Raw genomic sequence first — 17686 nt, 5'->3', positions numbered from 1 at the left:
GTAATTCCTATCTGAAATCAGAAACCATCAAAAATGATGTAGTTGTTGTAGGATACATCACAAACATGCTATCTGCCAGTGTGTTAGGATGTCAGGTTTTGGGTGTAACTACCAAGCTGTTTGTTGGCCAAGTCCCCTGGCTATGGACAGCAGCTGTCTATCAAATTGTTGTTTGTGTTTTGTCTTATAGAGCCAATGACAGTCTGATTGCTACATTCTTTGGTTTCACCTCAATATTAAAATTTGCAGAAGGCTATGCTTTTCTTTTCAAGCTTTGGCAAGATGATCAACCCTTCTTCCCAGTTCCAGCTCCCATTGTTCTTGCAGTGCTCTTTTTCATTCTGGCTCTGTTTATGACTGGTAAAAGTCTTGTTGATGGAATTTATTTACTTTTTTTTGTTTCCTATTGTATATCAGTGGCATCTAACTCAACTGGTTTCTTTCATGGTGGTGCACAAGGTGTCAGTGTAGCTATATTTGTGGCATCTGCTTGCTTAGTTTTCATTTCCCTTTTCAATAGTATTGGATTCATTACTATTCCCACTGGAAAGGGGATCATAAAGGGTTTTCTCATTAGGATGAATACATTAACACCAAAGTCAGATAAAGACACCCAAAACCCTTATTTGGGATATTCCAAATACTCAGATGCTGAAATTTTAGCCCATGCTTGTAATGTTGTAGCTGCTTTTGCTATCACTGCATCAGTCAATACTTCTGCACCATTAGCCACTGTTGTCCTACCCTGGATTATCATTCCTGGGGGAGTTCTTCAGCTTCTGTGTGGTTCAATCTCTTTTTCTCGGGGTAAAACCCTGGAAAGTTGTGCTTTCATCTTGTATGGCTTAATATGGATAATCTGGGGATTGACCCGATATGGTGGTCTCTATGGGTCTACTAGGGGGTTTGGTATTGCAGTAGGAATTATTTGTTTCTTGCTTTTTAATGGCTTTGTGGTGATAGGGACTTTCTTTCTTAATGCAGCATGGTTTGCCTTTACTCTCAGCTTTCAGCTGATTCTGATCAGTTTTCTTTTGGATGCCGTTAATTCAAATCCTTTTGGATATGATATTGGGGTCACCATCATTTTTGGTTTAGTTAGTTTTTACTGCTTTCTGGCCACCCTGTTTAACCAGAGCTTTGAGAGACCCCAGTTGCCCTTGGGACATGCCTGGGCCAGCCTCTGTGGATTTGGACAGAGCAACTCCATATGTCCTCATTTGTCTTCCAGAAAAACCAGCTCAGTCAGAAAAATTGCAGGTAAGGTTCTTAAAAATACAAGAAAAATGTTAAGTACAAATTCAATCAAATCATTATTGTATTTGTATCAATTAACCAATCTACAACATTACTTTTTTCCATGAAATATAATTGCTAATGCAGGTGGTTGTTTCCTGTAATAATTATGTTCACTCAACTACCAGACTGTTAGCCTTAAAACTGCTTTACATTTGCTGTGTTTTCTGATGTGTTTGAAATGGATGCAAAATAGAAACATAGTAACGCAAAAGTTAGTAGGAACAATAAAAACACCATCCATAAAGGTACTCTTTTGTCTCTCGAACATACTCACACTATGTCTGCTTCATAACTTTCCTTTACATCTCATTCTACAGGTCAATTAACTTCTGTACAAATGGCTTGAACATAGAGATAAATGGAATTTGCATTTGTTAATGATGCCAATGGCACAGAAATGCAAATAGGTTAAAAGGACAGAAATATATGAGATAGATGTTATTGTGGGTGTGGAATATGAAACAGTTCATTTTGGGAGAGAACAGTAAAACAGAAATGCCCTAGATGGTTAATTGCTAAAAAGTGAAGGAACAAAGACAACTCAATGTGTAGATATATAGATCTGTAAAGGTAGGAGAAAAGATAGAAAAGTCACAGAAAGGTTACCTAAGGGCTAGGTTTTATATATTGGATATGGAATATAGAAGCAGGCAAGTAATGTTACATCTCTACAAAATAATGTTTAGGTCACAACTAAAGTAATCCATGCAGTTATATGCACTCATCATAGGGAACACAATAGTAATTGAAAGGGAACAATAAACGTTTATTAGAATTATAAGGTTTAGTGTGAAGAAAATGTTGAAAATGAGGGCTTATTCCACTGCAAAAAATGGGTTAAGAGGCGGTTGTAATAAAGTTTTTCAACATTTGAACTGGTTTTGAGACAGGCAGTATTGTCAATTGATAATCAAGAAACATTGGCTCAGGCCATCATAAGAAGAATGAAGGGGGATGTTGGATCATTCTTTTCCAGTGTTGGTATATGAAGTGTATTTGGTATACCTTTACATTTAAAAGATAATAAATACATATCTGAAAAGGGAGAATATGAGGAAAGGACAAGCAAATAGAATTAAGTAGATATTTCAGTTGAGTCCTACTGGCTCATACTTTGTCTGATTTCCATTCATTCTCAGCTTCATAAGTTTTCACGTGCTTTCAACAAGTAATGAATTATCAGGATTAACCTTGTCAATTCCCCTTGTAACCCTACAGTTGCATATTCCAGAAAACAAAATCTCTGGAAGTCACTATTTTTAAAACTTAATGCTTTCCAGATTTAAATAATAAAAACATCACTTTTTTTTCTGCAGAGATAATGAGAAATGGTGGCACGTGTGGTATTCCTACAGACACTGTGTATGTGTTGGTGGCGGCTTGCAACTGTCCCGATGCTGTTGAAAAGGCTTACAAGTATGAATATTTTTGCTTTGGACGCTCTGTCTTCTTTTGAAGAGCATTAGAGGTTTCAGTTTTTGAGGAAAAATCATTACAGTAATGTATCTTGCAAAACACACATACTATATTTGGAAACAGAAAACAGCTGGGATGATTTGCTGCTTATGAATGCTAAGATTAGAAGCATGAAAATTCAACTGGAGCAAATATAGTATAGATTTGTTTGTCAACATATTACGTGGGGACATTGCTGCAAATCTCATTGCTCATTAGGTCAATATTGATTTATCTGTAAAATTGGAGAACAGAACTCCACTTTCACATGACAGATTTATGAAATTTGAATTCATTTGGCGTAAGATGTAAAACGCAAAGTAACAACATTCTGCAGATTAATAAAAACATGTACAAGAAATCCAGTTTTCTATTTACTTGATTAACTTTACTAAATTTTACTGAATTAAATGACATACCCCAAATACAAGTAGCTGCAGCTTGTTAACATTTTGAAAATTATAAGAATGGTATCGACAGACACACATTTGGTGAGAAATTTTACTTCCTTTTTTTTATTATCTTCATAGTACAAAGAAACAAGCCAAAGAGAGGCCAATGTCTTTATGGATCTCCAATGTCACCCAACTAGAACCAGCAAAACATCTGTTGAGTCCTCTACTCTGGGACCTCATGCAGAAAGTTTGGCCTTCATCTATCAGTCTTGTCATCCCCAGAGGTAAGACTCCTTTGCCACGTTGCATGTCCTCTCATCTTCACTTAATAATTTGCCTCATTAACTCTGTTCTTTTGCTGCCCCAGTGGCATTTGAGAAATCTGTTCTCTCCTAATATTGCTGTTTAGCCAGCTTTTTGGAATTTTAAGCAGTCAAAGGGGACTCACTAGCTGTGTTTACTGTCTCAGTTTGCTAAGGAGTCTCACCTCTGTTAAAAATTATCCTGTCTGCCAAGATTAGAACTAAAACATTTCAAATATATATCACAGATTCGTGATTATAATTCATATTCTAAACTCGGGAATACTCAATATTGCAACACAGAGTGTTTTGTCACAATGTAAGTTAAAGAAATGTGGCAAAGTAACTACAGTATTAACAAATATTCTTATCATTAAAAAGGAGAGTGGTTGAACTTATTTGGACTGCAACATGCAGAAAAATACATTGGAACTCCTCAGAGCATTGCCATAAGAATTCCAGACTGTACTGTTACTACACATCTCATTGATCAGGTAAGATTCCTACCTGTCCCAATAGCTTTTGTGTTGAATATACAAGCTATGATTGTGTTATTTTGAATTTCTTTATTGACTTTAAGTGCTGCCCACATTCATTGACAACTCTTACAGAATTTCTATGCTTGTTTCAATGGGGATGTTCCTGACCATGAAACAATGGGTAGCTCTAGTCTCATTAATCAAAAAAATCGAAAGAAGTGTGGATGCTGGAAATCAGAAACAGAAATTACTGGAAAAACTCAGCAGGTCTGGCAGCATCTGTGAAGAGAAAGCACAGTTAGCACTAATTATTGGGGCCATTTTCAAATGGCTTTCAATTTTCACTGAAATGCTATTGAGCTGTCTGATTTGAACTGTATTAACACAAGACAAATCTGTTATGACACTATGTCATATATCAAAGTCAGTCAGATAAAATAAAAGGAGGTACTATGCACCTCTTAGTAAGCAACACACAAACTAATGGATAACAGAGTGTGATTACTAAATATTGGAAAGTCATAGCTGAATCCAGTTATTAGCCTACACAGTGTCTTTGAAGTTTATATTAGTCTATTAGATCTAATTGCTAAAAGAATTAATTGCACACTTAAAGAGATGCTTTGCACTCATACAATAATGGTGTGAGCAAGCAGGAGGCAAGCATGTCATTGATGGCACCGCATACTTATTTCTGAGTTTATTCTCCCTCTTTCTTGCCTGTGGACTCTGAAATCAGCACAGAACAGGGATTAAGCATAGGGGCTTCCACTGATTGATGTCCTCACTCATTTCTTTCTGAATGTGCAGGTGGGGCCTATAGCAGTGACATCAGCAAACCCAACTGGAGAAGCAGACACCACTCACCACAATCAAGTCTATGCCAAACTCGGCAACAAGGTCCTATCTGGTTACAATTTATTCTTTGACTTCTGAAAATAATTGACTTTTAAAATGACAGCTCTTACTCAAAGAAGTTGTGTATCCCTGGTACAGGTTGATGCTGTATTGTGTGATGGTCCTTCACCAGAAAACATTGCCTCTACAGTTGTGGATTGCACCAAGATAGAGACAGGGACACTGGGTTTCTTTAGAGTCGGTCTTGTGCCCAAATCACAGGTATGATTTATGAATACTATCTGCTGCATTGATGTAATGCATTTGTTCTGAAATCTGCTTTTAAGTGACTGTCCTAAAATGGGGATTTGTTTAACAATAAATCTGAAAGGTTTACAAATTAATTACAGATGAAGAACACATTTGACTCCATTTAACTTATACATCCAGAAAGACGCTCAAGTTAACCTCCCTTTCTTAGCCCCAACCCAAAATCACACCATACTTTACTACCAAATTGATTATTAAATGCTTCCAAGGATTCACTCACATCATTCTATTCCATGTATTCAACAATCAATCAATCTGAAGAACTTCTGAATAACTGTACAATATTTGTTTCTTACTAATCTGAATGTCCTATTTTCATAGTTCAATGTAATTTTCTAGGTTTACTTGTCCCATGTTACTTCTTATCTTAAGATCATCCCCAGATGTGTCTGCTGGTGGTTAAAAAGTAGAAATGTCCTCCAGCGATTCTTCCTAGCTAATTTCCTTAACATTGAAATTGGCCTTTGGCCTTGGAACCCTCTGAAAGGCTCCATTTAAATCCACGGATTCAAAGCGATTCAATGAAATTAAATAAAATTGTTACTGTGGAAAGTTAGATAATAAAATACATTGCCTAACTCTTGGATAACTATTCATCAGGCCCCATACTCACCTCAAACACCTTCAAGCACATTCCCCCCGGAACATTGACACCCATCAGACCCTGAGTCCAAAACCCCCTCACCAGGGAGCTGACATTCTCTCTGTCTCCCATCCCCAGTAAAGCCAACCTGATTCCCTTCAAAATGGATACTGCTGGACCTGACAAGCTGACCCCTCTACTTGCACCTCCACTACCCCACTAGAATCCACCCCACTCAACACAGTCCCCCTTCCCTGCCCCACCTGTCCACCCCACCGCTGCTGGAACAAACTGTCCAGATGCAATCGTGTCACCTCTCCTCCCCACATCCTGCCAGACTCGATTTCCCCCTCCCACCCCTGCCTATGCGAAATACTGGATCACTTCAATTACCACATTACATTCAAGCTCTTTACTGACTTGACATTGTACCACCTTCCCATTGGCACAACACTCACCTGACACCGTTCCCCTTTCCTAGCTGGCACCCTAGCCCCATCCCTTCTGGCACCTTAGCCCCACCTCATCTGGCATCCCAACTCTGGAACTTTACCCCTTAACCAGTTGACACCCTACCCAGCTTGAACATTCCTTACCTGGCACTCTATTAAACTGGCACCATATTCCTCCTGCTCATGTGGTTTCCTACATTTGGCACCCTACCTCATCCTTAGCTGGCATCCTACCCACCTGGCACCCTATGTACTTGGCACTCTACCCCAACCATCTGGCAACCTACCTTCCCAGTATATGTAGCTTATGTACTTAGCCTTTGATAACAGCTGTCAAGGCCTTCAATTTTCAGATCACAGTAGCTGACTGCTGTGTAAACGGGGCATGTTCGCCTTCCTCTGAGAGTTCTACTCTACGAAACAACGATAAAAATCAAGGATGTCTGCATTTGTGAGGGAGCCCTGAGTGTGATCTCTGCTCAGAAATGCTGAGCTCCCTTCATTTGTAAAAAAGAAAAAGTTTTAAGTGGCGATATTCGTGAGATTGCCACTCTTGGAAATTCCAGCCCATCATTTCAGCCCCAAACGTTCAAACTGTGTGTTTTGGGTCAACTTATTAATTTTATTTACATTTTGACTGAAGGTCTTGCAGTTGTTCGAAGAAGTGAAGAAGAAACATCTAAAGGGCCAAATTAATGACAGCTTCAACCAGGATGAAACAGAACGTAACACATTTCAGCATTCAGAAGTGACAACTGCCTATGATAATGCTGTCTTCATAAATGATGAAAACGAGAACAAGTTGTAACATACAGATACTACTGAAACAATTTATGTATTATTCGCATTTTCACTTGAATGTGCCATTATGAACTCCAATATCTGTTAAACAATCACATGATGGGTTCCATTTTCCTCTTCACCCCTTTCCTGAAGAGTATTAAGAGCACCTGACCATTCTTATTGGGTCTAGGCAATGATTATGAATAAGCTGTTGAACAAGGAGGAACCACAGACCTGTTTGATGTAATCCAACTCTGTCCTTATCCATCATCACCATACATGTTTTCCTGTATTTTCCTTCTCAGTGTGAAGCAGTTCAATTGTATGAACAATTAAATACTCTGTAGTCAGTGGAAGTAACCACTGGAAGATTTTGTACCTGTGGTACAAAAAAAAATTGAAATAAATAGATAATTTTTTTTACATTGTCCGTAATAAATATGGAAGTTTCTAAATGTATAACTGAATTATTTTATTCATTGATGTCACTGATTGTCATAGTATTACAGAATGAAGAAATAGTTTTATTCCCAAGCTATAGTATTCATTGCTGAAACCTTTACATTTCAATTTCTTCCAAGTGCTACAGTGCACAATTACAGATTTAACACAAGCACTGGTCAAAATGTTACTGCTATGTCACTTGACTTCTGCAAATAAATATTTCAACAATACCTGGCACCACAATGCTCAAATGTGTTTCCAGTAAGTTCAGTCCCACATTAACTAAAGTGGGTAGCTCTGTTAAATGTAGATGTCCTTCCACTGTTTAAATGGTCACCCATCACGAGTACAATAAAGTTCTCTGAGCTGTTCTGTGCTTTTTACTTCTTGTCAGGAGATAAACACAACGAAAAAGTAAATTGTCAGCCTGTCCATCTGATACAGCGATAGTAAGCATATAATAGTAACAGGTAGCAACCTTCATTGTCTCACAGTGAAACTCCTAAGTGCATCTGAGAAGAAATCCCATTCTATCGAGCTGTTGGCTGTTGTATGTACAGCTAAACTGAGTTAGCACCTCAACAGGTGGTCATTGTTTGCATTTCCTTATAAACCTTGTTGATTTTTGCAGCGACTCTTCAGTGTTAATAGAAAGAAATTGTAGATTGGGCTGTCACCATCCTCTAACTGTAAGACCTATAGAACCTGCTTGGTCAAGTGTGACAAAGTGTGATAGAGGTGTACAAAATGATCACAGGTATGGATAGAGTGGACAGCCAGAGACTTTTTCCTAGGGTGGAGGTAGCTATTACAAGGGGGCATAGCTTTAAAGTGAGTGGAGGTAGATATAGGGCTCTTTACTCAAAGAGTTGTAGGGGTGTAGAATGCATTGCCGGAGAGGGTAGTGGAGTCGGCCTTATTTGGGGCATTTAAGCGGCAATTAGATAAGCATATGGATGATAGTATAAGGTAGGGGTGGAGGTTAGATAGACCTTAGGTTTAGGGTAAAAGTTCGGCACAACATTGTGGGCCGAAGGGCCTGTACTGTGCTGTACTGTTCTATGTTCTAAAGGAAAATAACAATGGTCTAATTAGAAAATCAGTTGTATTGAACAAGAAGTAGTTTATTACATGTTAGCAGCTAGTTGGTTACAACTTGCAGTGATATAATAGACACTGTTACAGGGTCAATAAGGAGGACCTGGATGCTGGGTCTTACTCCTCTAAAATCGAAAGCTGTTCTCCCCACAAGTCTCACATGCTACCATCACAGCAAGTGGTGATTACAGCACTTCTCAGTATTAACGTTTTCAGATCCATTTACAACATCTTCCCCTAAGCCTTTCTTTCCCAGTTATTATAATAAATCTATGTAAATAATAACATTTACTATTGCCCTGTCTCTTAGTTTACAAAGTCACTCACAAGAGTGAGCTGGAGGTTTCATTAATTTCAAGCAGGTATTCACTTTGGACTTCTAGTTTTCTACTTAGAAGATTGTTGTCTGAGTCTGTTCCTGACAGTCTAAGGTCTGTAGGCCCTATTAAACTGGAGAAGCTATAATCTTAGATTTTCTTCAGGAGGATGATCTTTGTGCTGAAACAGGTAATTACTTCTTTGCAGTAACCTGAATCTCTAAAACAGGCAATTGTGGTTTCCATGGAGTTGGATGCACCATATCTTCAATCTGTGTCACCAGATCTTTATTCTGAATCTACCTGTAGATACCTGCTGAACTGTACAGGATCCATGCTTCACTTGTTGATTGGTTTACATGTTCACATTCACCTTCAGTCATTGCATCATTGCATCCTCAGTTGTCCTATTAAGAATTGCACCTTGTTTGGATAATCTATGTCACTGTTACTGAGGGTTCTTCCTGGGGAGATAAGGAAATGAAACATTTCTTTGAATCTGCCTCTTCTGAGTCTCTTCAGCAAAAAACTTAAATCTGTCACAACTATTTGTTCACCAAGTTGTGTTGCATCATTCAGCAACTAACTCAAGCATGATATGCTGTTCGTTGGCTACGTCATTGTTTGCATTTCCTTATAAACCTTGCTGATTTTTGCAGCGACTCTTCAGTGTTAATAGAAAGAAAATGTTACCAAGCTATTTCCACCCAACATGAAGTGGTGAAGGCCAGTACAATTACAACATTTAAAAGGCATCTGGATGGGTATATGAATTGGAAGGGTTTAGAGGAATATGGCCCAAATGCTGGCAAATGGGACTAGATCTATCTAGGGTATCTGGTTGGCATGGACGAGTTGGATCTGTTTCCGTGCTGTTCTTCTCCATGACTGTGTGTTGATGACACAAAAATTTTTTATGCTTATGCCAACATCGCTAATTTCTATGGATCTATTTTTCTGTTTGGGTTCTGTCATAAATCTAGAGAGACCTATTAAAAGTTTTAGTGATTATCCTTTGACCCATTGCTCCTTAATTATTATTAACTGACTGTTCCTTGACCTGTTTTTCCTTGTCTTTAACCCCTTCCATCATTTGAAGAACAAAACATATTCTACACAAAAGTCAGAATTGTTGGTTGTGAACTATGTAAATGTTTTCTACTATCCTACATGCCCCATATTTGAGAGTTTCTTGAAGCATGCCTTTAATCTTAAGTGCTACGCCTCCTGGACCATGTAGTTGTAACTGTTCGTGGCTGTAGAGAGTGTCTTTTTAGCCATGCTATCTAATAACATTTGCCCTGGAAATTCATGAGATTACCACTAACATTAATATCAACTTGCCAAAATGTAAGTCATGGATCACCTATTTCCCCTAGAAATACTTTAGGTTTCTCTTCCCATACAGATTGATCTACCTGATTAACCTATTTGTGGGTAGCTATTTGCCTTCTTGTGTTTATAGGACTGATTATTTTCTGACTTTGTACATGGGATATCAGAGTCACCGGCTAAGACAATATTTATTGCCAATTTCCAATAGCACTTGGGAAAGTGGTGGCAAGCTGCCTTCTTGAACTGCTCCAGTCCTTGGATTAAAGGGATATCCACAATCTTGTAAAGGGAGTTCCAGGATTTTAACCCACAAACAGTGAAAAAATGGCAAAACATTTCCCACTGTAAAAGACAAAATACATGAATAAAAAAAAATCAGGATGGTGACTGGCTTGGAGGTGGCAGTGTTTTCATGCATCTACTGCCCTCATCTTTCTAGGTTGTTGAAGTCACAGGTTGGGGATGTGCTATTGGAGAAGCCTTTGTAAGTAACTGCAGTACATCTTGTAAATGGTACATACTGCAGTCTGTGTGCATCAGTAATGGAGAGGGTAAATACTGAAGATGAGAGATTGGGTGATAAGCAAGCAGGTGGCTTTGACCTGGATTGAGTCAAGCTTCTTATGTGTTATTGTAGCAGTACTCATCCAGAAAAGTAGGGAGTATTCTATTATGCTCCTGACTTATGGCTTGTAGATGACAGATAAGCATTGGAGAGGCACAAGGTGAGTTACTTGCTGCAGAATTCCGAGTTTCTACATGGCTAGCCCATTTCTGTTACTGGTCAATAATAATCCAGGATGTTGATACTAATGGGGATTTAAAGATGGCAAAGCCGTTTGAATATCAAGGGTGTAAGTTGCAACCTAAAATTTGCTGAGCTTGTTAAAATGAAATGAGAAGTAAAATATATTAAGTCTACACTATTGAAAAGTTAATTGGTCAGATTATGATTTGTGATGTGAAAGGTTACTGATCTTAATATTTCTGTGTCTGAAGGAATGCGTGTGTGTCTACAAATCAGTGGCTGGAGGTTGAGACAGGGCAGGCTGATCCTTGGACAAGTTGATGTAAACCTGGTTCACGTGCAAATATAAGAATTGTACGGATAAGCATGTATTATTATTTTTGCAGGACATTTTAGTGTACCTTGCTTCAATAAAGAACAATTGGGTGCATTCTGTTAGTGGGACTGCCTCTGGTTAGTGATATCCAGAGTAAATCTGACAGACCAGGGAAAACAGGGATAAAAGTCTCTTAGAGAAGACAGTGTATTCTCTCTTATTAGAAATGGTGATTGCCTGGGAAATGGGTGGAAATGTTTCTTGCCACTTAGCAACCCAAGCCTGGATGTTGTACAGGTCTTGCTACATCTGTATTCAGGCTGCTTCAGTATCAGAGGAGTCTCCAGTGCTATTGAGCATTATGAAATCATCAGTGAACATCCAAAATTTTGCCCTGATGATGGAGGGAAGGTCACTGATGTTGCAGCTGAAGATGGTTGGGCCAAGGACACTGACCTGAGGAACTCCTGCAGTGACATCCTGGAGCTGAGATGACTGACCTTCAACAATCACAACCATCTTCCTTCTCCAGGAGTTCCAATCACTTCTGCTCCAAAGCAATTCTTACCAGGTCAGAGGTGCTTAGTGTTGATTAGACATTCTTGTTCAATCTTGCCATAAGGGTTTCTTCTGTAAGGTTCTTAAACGTTCAGCTCTTCCCTATTGCTGTCTACATGGGTAGGGGACATAAAGCTGACTCAGATCTCCACTGCTGTCACCATGGTGTATGTGGCAGCTAAATGAAAACTGCATCACTACTCACCATGTTGTATGTACAGCTAAACCAAGTTTATATTGTATCATGGAATACGCTTGCTGCTGAGTGTAGAGATTCCCAGGACCTGCTTGGTCTGGTGTGCAATTAGCTGGAAGAGGATTACCCACAAATAACCCCATCCTCAATGATAGAGAGCTCAGAAAATCAGTGCAAAAGACAAAGATGAAACATTTGCATCTATTCTCAGCCCATATTTTCAAATCAAATGACCATCTTGGCCTTGTCCTGAAGAATCTAGAACCTTAGATTCCACTCATCGTTGCACACTTTCTCAAGAAATTGTGGGTAAACTGGATGTAACACCAGCTATGGGCCCTGACAATATTCTGATTACAATATTGTGCTGAATTTGTTCCAGAATTAGCAGTGTTTCTTGCCAAGCTGCTCCAATACTGCTTCAAGAATGGCATATACCTAATGATGTGAGAAATTGTCCAAGTATGTCCCCATCAAAAGTAGGAAAATCCAATTCTGCCAATTACCATTCTATCTGTCTATTCTTAATTATCAGTAAATTGATAGAAGGTTTTGTCAATAATTTATCAGGCAGCACTTACCAATAACTGGTTCACTGATGCCAGTTTGACTTCAGCCAAACTATGCAGCTCCTGAACCCTTTACAACTCTGGTCTCTGGATAAAATAGCTGAACTCCAGAGGTGAAATGAGGGTGTCTGTCTTTGGAATCAAGGCAGCATTTGAATGAAAGTGGCATTGAGGAATTCTAGTAAAATCAAAGTCAATGGAAATCAGTGGAAAGCTGTCCATTGGTTGGAATCATAATTAACATAAATGAAGATGATTATAGAGTTTGGAGGTAAACTATTTTAGCCTCAGGACATCATTGCAGGGATTCCTCAGGGACCTTAGGGACGTCCTTCAATGATGTTTTCTCCATCATTTGGTTAAAAGTGAGGATTTTTGCTGATGATTGTACAATATTCATTTCCATTTGAGGGTTCTCAGATAGTGATACTTCCACACTCTAGACACAATTCAGGCTTTGGCTAATAAGTGGCAAGTGACATTTGCAACACACAAACACCAAGCAATTACCATCTCCAATAAGAGAGAGTTTGACCATCTCAGCTTGACATTCAATAACATAACATCATTAAATTCCCTCACCATCAACATCTGGAGGTTACCATTAACCAGAATCATAATTTGATCAGTCATGTAAATACTATGGCTGTAACAGCAGATCAGAAGCTGGGAATTCTGCAGTGACTAACTCATCTTCCAGTTCTTCAAAGCCTGTCCACCATCTACAAGGCACATATCAGAAGTGAGATGGAAGACTTTCTACTTGCCTGGGAGAATGTAGCTCCAACAACATTCAAAAAGTTCACCACCATCTCAGACAAAGTAGCTCATTTGATTGGTATCCCAAACACTAACTTAAACATTCACTCCTTCCACCATGGATGCAAAGGGGTAGCAGTGTATACCATTTACATAATGCACTTATAAGGGCTCCTTCAACTGTACCTCCTTAAGTTGTAACCTCTGACACCTAGAAGATTGAAGACAGCAAACAGAATGGTGACACAGGCCATTGAGTGCAAGTTCCCCTCTTGGAGCTCCTTCACTGTCACTGGATCAAAATCCTGGAACTCAATGCGTAAAAACATTGCGAGTTGTGTCCACTGCAACAGTTCAAGTAGGCCCTTACATTCCAGCCAAAGCGCAGTAAGAAATGAGCAATAAATGCTGGCCTTCCTTTCCAGCAATACTCAAATCTCATGAAAGTATAATAAAAACAAGACCACATCTTCTTGAACAGATGCAGTCCTTGTAGCATAGGTTCACCCACAGTGATGTTAGGAAGGGAGCTGCAAATCTTTGACCCAGCGAACAAATTACAATATATTTCCCAAGTCAGGATGGCATATGAGTTGGGGGGGGAGGAGGAACTTGGCAGTATTCATCTGCTGAATATCTAGGTTACGATGGTGTGAGATTCTGGTTAATCAGAAAACCATTTCCATTGTACTCCACCCACAGGAATGTACTATGTGTGGCTATTCTCTATCTTTGCTGCTGAGGTTGAATACACTCAGACTGAGACTTCAGCTAGAAATCATGAGCATTTTATTTAACACAGAACAGATGAATGATCAGTATTCAACACAAACAATTCCTTTACAGGCATTATGAATTACTATCTTTCTCAGAGAAGCACATGCTTCCCATAAATTAGCTCTTAATTTTCAAACAAACCTTGAAAATAGTTACTTCCTGCTTGGAAAAGTCCTGACTCAGTTGGAATTATTCAGTGCCTCTGCTAACCTGACACACTGAAGAGCTTAATGCTGCCATTCTAAGATAGACTCATAATTGGAAGCTTCCAGCTGAAGAGCTGCCTATCAAAGAGCCGCAATAATTCATTGAGGATTCCTGTTCTTTAAAGGTGTGGATCATATCTCCAGGCAAGACAACTGGTAATTCAACTCACAATCTCCAGACTCAGTAACTCAGGATGTCCTGACTTGAATAAGGTGGTTTATTTACTGATTTGCATTGGAAACTATTTTTTGGATAGCTAGCAAAAACACTATTCAACCACCATCATGCTTTCGGGTTACTAGGCAAATAACAATAGATGCCTGGATTAACAATCTGGAGACATGAGATCAAGTCCCACCACAGCAGCTAGAAAATTTAAATTCTGTTAATAAAAATAAATGTGAAATTATAAGATAGTGCCATTATTGGTGAACATGTACTGGATTATTTAACAACCATTTTGTTCACCAATGTCCTTTTCAGAAGGAAACCTTACCTGTCTTGTCTAAATATGACATCAAATCCACTGCAATATGTTTGATCCCAACTGCCCTCTGAAATGGCATAGCAAGCCATTTCATTAAGGGCAATTAGAATGAGCAAATGCATTCTGGTTATGTGAGCAATGTTCAATCCTGTGAATGAATTAATAGACAAGAATGATGCAAGTCAATAACTTTGAGGAAAACTTTGGTCATTTTTTTGGGAACTTGGCAATTTTTGATAATGTAGATTTAAATATTAAATTGATAGGCTGGAGATTATGTTTGAGAGTTTTTGAGCGAAAATAGTGTCAAAAATATGCTCAAATTTTCTCTGGCACTTTCCTTGGGATTCTTCATGGTTCTCAGGGGAAAGAATAAATTAGGGAATATCCATGGTTGGATAAATTACAAATCATTCATCAGGTTGCTTAGGGGAGTTACTATCAATAAACTCTTAATCCAGAGACCCAGATCAAGTTCTGAGGATTTTGAATAGTTCAAATCCTGTCATGGCACAGTGGATTTTGAGTTCAATTTAAAAAAATCTTGAATTAAGTGTCTAATGATGATCATGAAAGCATTGGCAATTGTCAGAAAAACCTATTTGGTTCACTAATGCCCCTCAGAGAAGTAAACTGCCATCTTTACCTGGTCTGGTCTACATATGACTCCAGACCCACAGCAATGTGGTTGACTCTTAACTGCCCTGTGGGCAATTAGGAATGGGCAATAAATATTAGCCTGGTCACCAATGCCAATATCCCATGAATGAATAAGTGAAACAGGCTTGATCAGATAAACGGTTATCTCATGTTTCCCAAATACATTTGTTTTAGAAAATATTCTAAGATTTTGTACATTTACATTACTGCAAATATTTGAAATGCATCTGCTATTATAGAAAATCAGTTTTGGTACATTTTATGAATGTAAAAAAACAAGTATTTTCATTGTTGAATGACAGAAATGGCCCTTTCAGAAGTTGAGGAAAGGATGAATCTTTATAGATCAACTCTCAACTGAGACTCAGGTCACGCAATTTGATGAGGAAGTTGACTCAGCGCTACAATCTTCATGACATCTGCATTGCTCCAATCTGACTTCATCGAGCATCACCAAAATTTTAATACTTCCATTATTAGCACACCAGCCTTCAGCTACCAAGATGCTAAGCTTGGAGAATCTTTTTCAATAAAACTCCCCACTTCTCTTCCCTCTTTTAAGAGGCTCATTAAAATTCCACCCTTTGACCACGATTTTAGTCATCTATATTAATATGTCCTATGGCACTTGGTGTCAAATTTTGTTTGATAACAGTCCTCTGAAGTGTTTTAAGATAATAAACTATTACACAAGCGCTGTATGAATACACTTTGTTGATGGTAAAAAATATATAAAACGTTTGTCAAGTTTGAGTTTTAGTTACAGAAATTTTCTCTTTGCTCCAGAATAGTTTTTTCCTCCTTCTGGAGTAAGTAAATGTCTATGAATGGAAACAGCTCACTGGATGCAACTGGTTGAATGTAACGCTCTCTGTCTGTACCATATTTGTCAACCAGGACAGCGTTAAAGTGCATACTGGATAAGTAATAGACTTGCCTGCGAAAGGAACCAGAAAAGAAGTAAAGGTTACTAAGGTTGCAAAACTACTTTCATAATTCATAAGCAGAATATAAGTGTTATTCATGCAAAGATATCAACTAATATGAAAAATAACATACTGCAAAATATTTTACCTATCAATGTACATTTTTCTTTCTCAAATCTCTCGGTCATACTTCTGTCTCTTGATTCATCTTCATGCCTGAACAGTAGCTACAAGTAATTGTATTGTTCTCTGACATGCAATTGTGTACTGCCCCAAAATGTTACAACACCCGAGTGTGATTAGAATTGCATCCCATGTTTTGTTAGATCCTCGGCCTTCATTTGGGACCCTGACTGACCATCCAGTTGCTCGATCCTGAGGCAAGCATCACGCTTCACTGGGTGGCTCTGTGGTGGGGCCAGCAAGCAGGTTCCAGAAAAGAAGTTAGGTACCTAAGTATTGCACTCATTTACATCTGTGGAATGGGCATTCCGTATTGTAGGCACTGGTCCAGAGTGACTTCTTCTCCCCACTCCATCTTCCAACTAAAAGTCCCAGAAATCACTGGAACAAAAGTACATTAAACTCGACAGAGTGCCATGGAGTTAATTCTCACAGAGCTGGATTTTAAGTCCCACTAGGTGTATTTTCAGAGAACGCATAAAGTATGACTGGTGGATAGTCCACTGTCTTCCCACCATCCTCAACCCACTTCCTATTATAGGGTAGAAGTGTACACCCCAAAATTGGTAACCCAACCACTTCTGGAAAAATATAACTAATGAGAAATTCAGCTGGGTAATAAGTCAATTCACCTAAAGACTCGCAGTGCATGCTGTTAACAGTAAGGCAGGCTGGAATAAATAGGCCTGCTTCTTGTGCCAGTCATTTTAAAAAGCAGGATGAAGTTGGATACATATCGGGGTGCCTTGTGCACATCAGAAATAAACCTTTCCCGACCCCACTCCCAAAATGTTACCCAGCCATTGTCACTCCCTGCTTGGCCACCAAAGCCTCCTTCCCCTATACTCCTTGCTCCCTCCTAGACTATCCAATCCCTCCCATCTGAAACCCTTGACTTCCCTGGATCCAATCACAATGGCTGTCTTCATCCCAAGGCGTAGTTGCAGTCTCAGTAGTGTCAAATCTACTGGCAGCTTTCAAGGAATTCCTCTCATTGATGGATTGAAGTCCTACACTCACCAACTTAAGGCTACTGACAGTGTGTGATTGTTGTAGGGTGGACTGCTTCAGATGGTAATCTGGTATCCCGATACTCCCTGTTGTGTGAGGATGCAGGTGTGTGTGTGTGTGTGTGAGAGAGAGGGGTGTATGAGGGGTGGGTGGGGGGTGGGGGGTGGGAAGCAGTAATGC

General features: G+C 39.0%; 2 protein-coding genes across 2 annotated transcripts in view; one reads left to right on the top strand and one right to left on the bottom strand.

The window, feature by feature from the left end:
- si:ch211-153b23.4 (uncharacterized protein LOC335392 homolog) overlaps positions 1–7374 on the top strand; it is an 11123-nt gene extending 3749 nt beyond the window's left edge. The window contains exons 4-10 of the mRNA XM_048605320.1: positions 17–1260; positions 2616–2715; positions 3285–3433; positions 3833–3945; positions 4741–4830; positions 4927–5049; positions 6776–7374. Coding sequence (XP_048461277.1) covers positions 17–1260; positions 2616–2715; positions 3285–3433; positions 3833–3945; positions 4741–4830; positions 4927–5049; positions 6776–6940 — 1984 coding nt within the window. The 3' untranslated portion in view covers positions 6941–7374. The remainder of the gene's footprint in view (positions 1–16; positions 1261–2615; positions 2716–3284; positions 3434–3832; positions 3946–4740; positions 4831–4926; positions 5050–6775) is intronic.
- Positions 7375–15409: 8035 nt separating this feature from the next.
- srpx2 (sushi-repeat containing protein X-linked 2) overlaps positions 15410–17686 on the bottom strand; it is a 37246-nt gene continuing 34969 nt past the window's right edge. The window contains exon 10 of the mRNA XM_048605319.1: positions 15410–16323. Within this exon, the coding sequence (XP_048461276.1) occupies positions 16143–16323 (181 nt within the window). The 3' untranslated portion in view covers positions 15410–16142. The remainder of the gene's footprint in view (positions 16324–17686) is intronic.

This window comes from Rhincodon typus, chromosome 14, assembly GCF_021869965.1.
Source record: "Rhincodon typus isolate 14 chromosome 14, sRhiTyp1.1, whole genome shotgun sequence".
Taxonomy (NCBI): domain Eukaryota; kingdom Metazoa; phylum Chordata; class Chondrichthyes; order Orectolobiformes; family Rhincodontidae; genus Rhincodon; species Rhincodon typus.
The sequence above is the reverse complement of the archived record's forward strand: the minus strand, read 5'-3'. Positions and strand labels throughout refer to the sequence as shown.